General features: G+C 43.3%; 1 protein-coding gene across 1 annotated transcript; it reads right to left on the minus strand.

Annotated features, from left to right (window-relative positions):
* Positions 1–314: 314 nt before the first annotated feature.
* LOC141084925 (fish-egg lectin-like) lies at positions 315–5,218 on the minus strand. The gene is made up of 4 exons (XM_073569871.1): positions 5,125–5,218; positions 4,777–5,004; positions 1,616–1,949; positions 315–632 (listed from the first exon to the last, which is right to left on the minus strand). The coding sequence occupies exons 1-4, from the start codon at positions 5,216–5,218 to the stop codon at positions 470–472; spliced, it is 819 nt and encodes a 272-aa protein (XP_073425972.1). The 3' UTR covers positions 315–469.
* Positions 5,219–5,471: the final 253 nt, after the last annotated feature.

Genomic DNA, 5,471 nt, shown 5'->3' on the forward strand with positions numbered 1-5,471 from the left:
CTTCAGTACTAAAGGAAACAAAATCCATTTACTATGAGACATAAACACACAGGCAATGGAAGATCTGCGATTCACAATATGTAGTGACCTTTGAACCCCAGATGTCCCAGGAGGGCGTGACACAGTCATAACAGATGGCCACGTTTTTATTTTTTTCCCTTCACTACTGGAGAGGACAGTCGAAATTAACCAGTGCCCAGTAGATCTTTTGCTTTCGACTTTACCTTGCACGACCCAAGCGTTTGCCCACCGTTGGCCACACTAGGCTATTGATGAACTACTACTTTGAAATATTCATGCAGCCAAAAAGAAAATAAAAGTATTAAAAGGCAACCTTTATTTCATGTGGAAGATACTACAGAAAATAGAAAAAAAATTTTATTTTACTTTTTAATGCAATCTAAAAACAAATTTTATCCGTACCTACAACTATCTCTGCCCATCCCTCACATGAGATCTATCACGGTATCTAAAAACAGATTGAGGGTGTGCTGAAGTCACATTTATAGATGGCTCCTTCCTGGGAGAGAAGCCACAGGTTTCCCTGATCATAAGATACATGTCGAAAGTTGCCGTTGACCTGCAACTGCGTCCAAGAAGTTCCAATTGGATTGGTAGCCGAGATCCCATCCCTGAAATGGAAAAGGCAGATGACTCAGATCTACAACGGTAGGAAGAAATACCAGAACTGTACCTAAACTTGAAGCAGAACCCCACTGAAAACAATGGTGACCCAAACTTTTGGGCTGGAAAATTCTCTCTGCTTCCGGACTTACCCTGGAACTCCGAACATTAAAACGTACTTCCAGGAGAAGTCAATGTTTGGCATTCAATAACTGTCCAGTTCGAACCTCAAACCTTTATGTTTGGGTTCGCTCATCTCTACTCCATACATGCAATGCTCACATGTACGGCGGAAGTTGAAATCTCAGCAGATTGGTCTTCCTAGTCTTGACTGTTGCTTGGCACTGTCCGTTTAGTCAGTACTAAACTGCTTCCTCTCCTTGCGTGATGCCGTCATAGTTGTAACTTGCATCCACCACTAGAGGGAGCCCACTGCTTATAGAATAATATAGCTCTCATTGACTTAATAACAAATGAGGCTGCAGGTAGTCAGAATTTTCAAAAAAAAGTATGTTGACAATGGCATCTAAGCAGTTAAAATTCTCCATTTGGACCTAGTTTGAACTTCAGTTAGACTAAGGTGCTGGCTGTGTAATACAGCTTGCACTAGAGCTGTATGGAATTTGGGTCAGCTCCTGAATCTACTCCATACATGTAGTGATCACATGTGCGGCAGATGTCGCCAGGTGAAACTTGGGCAGTTTGGGCTTCCTAGTCTTGCCTGGTGATGGCGTGGTCCCTTTAAGCAGCAGTAAACTGATTGTTGGATGCTGTCATAGCAGCTACCACTAGGGGGAGCCCACTGTTACAGATTCTCATTGAGAAGTAGATATCCATATGCAGTGAGCTCCCCCTAGTGGTGGCTGCAGGTATCCATACTTTTCAAAAATCATATTTCCAGATATATCGTAAAATCATAGCTACAGAATTTTGACCTAAGAGCAGAATGACCGACAACAGAATTTATAGGCAATGATTCTACATTTTTTACCTTTTATACACCTTTCCTTGGGCGTTCACGCCGTATACAGAACCATCGGTGGCGGCCTCCACCATGACCAAACTGCCTTCTATCTGCTGCCAACGACTTCCTCTGCAGTTGCTGGGCTGCACGTCATGGCGGTAATAGATGTCATTGATGCTGTTCACACCCCAGCAGCCATAGGGGCCACAAGTGAAGTATTTCAGAGCCCCATCTAGTTGAACAAAGGGCAGCACTGTAGCTTTGGAAAGTGTGTCCACTTGGTTCAGGCAGTAAATCCAATCCAATGAATTAGCTCCAGAGATGAATTTATCTCCACCCGCATCTATCTGTTTCAGACTACCTATGGAAGCAAAATCAAGGATAAGTTAAATGGAATCCCCTGCATTACCAAGTTACCACCATTAGATGGCACTGTAGTACTGTTGACTATAAAAAGAGGCTGTAAGCAGGCAGTAAATGACAGTAGTGGCTGAAGCGGCATGGAAGGCAGTGATCCCCCTGTACTAAGGAAAGAAAGCAGCAATGTCATAGCCATGAAAAGAACAACCATCAGAGTAACCTCTTCAGAGCCTGGTATAACCGAATGGCTGCAGGGAAATGTGACTTTGGAGGGGCCTGAGAAATGTTATTAATAAGTAACTAAACTTTCACTTCTTCAGCAAAATAAGTTATGAAACTTTGCAAATCACTTAATGGTTTGTATTTTTACTTGTAAAAAATGCATATAAGTGGCCTCTAAACGTCTATTTTTTTCGCAGCCTGTTTTCTTGCCATGAGCTGGAGTACAGATAATGGCAGTGATGGGTCAGCTCAGCACCTGTGTCACTAATTCTAGGGAAAGCTGCTGCAGGAGACTATTCTCATAAGCAGAACAGTCAAAGGAGGAGACAGGAGCTGAGCTGATCCATCACTGCCATCATCTGTACTCTATATGAGTATGTACTGATATCAATGCAACTGAAGGGAAATAGATTAGGGAAAAAGAGAAGGTTGGAAGCCAATGTGCCTGCCTTCATCTGCAATGATATCAGAGCATACTCATTTGGAGTCTGAATGATGGCAGTGATGGGTCAGCACCTGTCCTCTTAGAGCAATCTTCTGCAGCAACTTCTCCCCAGAATTAGTGAGACAGGTGCTGATCTGAGCCATCACTGCTATCATCTGTACTCCAACTGAATATGCTATGATATCAGTGCAGCTGAAGGCAAATAGGGAAAAGTAGAGGATTGGAAGCCAATGTGTCTGCCCTCTGCTGCATTGTTATTGGAACAAACTCATTTAGAGTACAGATGATGACAGTGATGTGTCAGCTCAGTAGCTGTGTCATTAATTCTGGAGAAAAGTTGCTGCAGGAGAATGTTCTGATAAGATGAGAAGGAGCTTAGCCATAACCGACATCATCTGTACTCCAAATGAGTACATTTTGATATCAATGCAGCTGAAGACAAATATACTGGAGGAAAGCTGTGGGATGGAATCCAATGTCCTTCCCTTTAGCTGCATTGATATCAGAACATACTCCTTTGGAGTACAGATGATATCAGTGATGGGTCAGCTCAGCGCCCATGTCACTAATTTTGGGGAAAAACTGTTGCAGGAGATTGTTCTGATAAGAGGAGACAGGTAATGACCCATCACTGCCATCATCTGTACTCCAAATGAGTACGTACTGATATCAGTGCAGTTGAAAACAAACAGACTGAGGAAAAGCCTGGATTTGAAAAGCAATGTCCCTGCCTTCAGCTGAATTGATATCAGAATCTGCTCATTTGGAATACAGATGATGTCAGTGATGGCTCAGCTTGCCATCTGTGTCACTAATTCTCTTCAGAAGTTGATGCAGGAGGTTGTTCTGATAAGCACAACACTTAAAGGAAGAGACAGGCGCTGACTTATCACTGCCATCATCTGTACTCCAAATGAGTATGCTCTGATATCAATAAAGCTAAAGACAAATAGACTGGGGAAAAGTGAGGGGTTGGAGCCAATGAGCCTGCCTTTAGCGACATTGATAGCAGATAATACTATTTTGGAGTACAGATGATTGCAGTGATGGGTCGGCTTGGCATCTGTTTCACTAATTCTCTCTGGAAGCTGCTGCAGGAGGAGACAAGACCTCACTTATCACTGCTAAAGAGTATGCTCTGGTATCAATACAGCTAAAGACAAATAGATTGTGGAAAAGCTTTGAGTTGGAAAGCAATGTCCCTGCCTTCAGTTGCGTTGTTTTCAGAGTGTGTTCACTTGGAGTACAGATGATGGCAGTGATGAGTCACTAATTCTAGGGAAAACCTGTTGCAAGAGATTGTTCTGGTAAGAGAATACAGGCAACGATCCATCACTGTCATCATCTGTACTCCAAATTAATAAGTTCAGATATCAATGTATGACCAGGGTCACACTTGCGAGAAACTTGTGTGAATCTCGTGTCTCAATACCCAGCACTGCCGCCGGCACTCGGACCGGAGCACTCAGCTGCATAGAAATAGGGGGTTAGGAGCCAATGATTCTACCTTTAGCTACATTGATAGTATAGCATACTCATTTGGAGTACAAATGATGGCAGCGATGGGTCAGCTTGGCATCTGTGTCACCAATTCTCTCCAGGAGGAGGCGATAAGAGCTGACTTATCACTGCCATCATCTGTGCTCTAAATGAGTATGCTCTGATATCAATACAGCTAAGGACAAATAGATTACGGACAAGCTGGGGGTTGGAAGCCAATTATCCTACCTTTAGCTACTTTGATAGTAGAGCATACTCATTTGGAGTACAGATAATGGCAGTTGTCCCCAATTACAAGCAAGGTACAAGGTATTTCACTGCCGAACCCTCCAGGGATCAGCTATGGAATCAATCCCAGAAGATGCACATTATCTACTGCTGCCATAAAGGTTATGGGTTCATAAAGCTGATAGATCAGAAGATGTTTGGTGAGACCCCATAGTAGAGCTTTTCTAGCTGTCCCTGTCTGTCCTGCCACCTGGAGAAGACCCTATGGCCACCTATGGTCCAGCGAGAAGATTTTTTGACCATGAGGAGCTTCAAGCAAACAACCATATCTCAGCTTCCTAGGGAGAAGAAAGTAGAAAACCGCAGTGACCCCTGAACTAACATGGAGAGGGTCAAAATTCGGAGCTGCAAGGCATGTAAGGGGTTTTCTTACCTGCTACGTTCACCCAGCCGTTATCCTGCCATTTAAAGATAGCGTTCGCCCTATTGACTCCCCAGACTCCGGCTGGACCGACCGTCACGTGGATCAGTTTTCCAGGCATCTGCTTCCAGATATTGTTCTCCCATTGGTAGATGTCATCACCAAAATTGACACCGTAAACCTGACCGGTACTAGCATCAATCTGCTTCAGAATCCCAGATATCTCCTTGCATCGCAGCTCTGAGAAGAGAAGACATTATAACGGCAAAAGGAATGGAGAAGATCACAGTAAGAGAAAAGCAAAAGTAATAATGCACCAAGTTCTATCATGTGTAAGCTTCATGTATACTCAGATGTTACCATTAGAACTGGCCGCAGAGGTGCACAGCAGCAGTAGACCCAGGATCAGGTGCATGATGACTCCTTGTGTGAAGAGCAGCAGGTTCTTCACCATTTATAAGCCACCCGAACTCCTCCCCAAATCACTTGTAAAAACGGCAGGGAATAGTAATGACTCAAGACTTCAAAATATTTCTAATGTAACTATATACAGTGTCTTGCGAAAGTATTCATACCCTTGACATTTGCTTCCTCACAACGATGTACAGAACATGACGACAACTGTAATCATTAGTTTTCTATTTCTTGCGAAGCAAACAACAAATAGGACAAAAAACTGAGAACTTCTGTGTGCATAATTATTTACC

The sequence above is a fragment of the Dendrobates tinctorius genome, unplaced genomic scaffold (genome assembly GCF_039654945.1).
Source record: "Dendrobates tinctorius isolate UK_male_01 unplaced genomic scaffold, ASM3965494v1 ptg000028l, whole genome shotgun sequence".
Lineage (NCBI taxonomy): Eukaryota > Metazoa > Chordata > Amphibia > Anura > Dendrobatidae > Dendrobates > Dendrobates tinctorius.

What these genes read in the sequence shown, in the direction of transcription:
- LOC141084925 (XM_073569871.1), bottom strand. Translation starts at nt 5,218, where the DNA reads ATGGTGAAGAACCTGCTGCTCTTCACACAAGGAGTCATCATGCACCTG. An exon ending in CTCTGCGGCCAGTTCTAATG is followed by an intron (nt 5,005 to 5,124) that starts GTAACATCTGAG and finishes TTCTCTTCTCAG; the next exon opens with AGCTGCGATGCAAGGAGATA. An exon ending in CGGCTGGGTGAACGTAGCAG is followed by an intron (nt 1,950 to 4,776) that starts GTAAGAAAACCC and finishes TTGCTTCCATAG; the next exon opens with GTAGTCTGAAACAGATAGAT.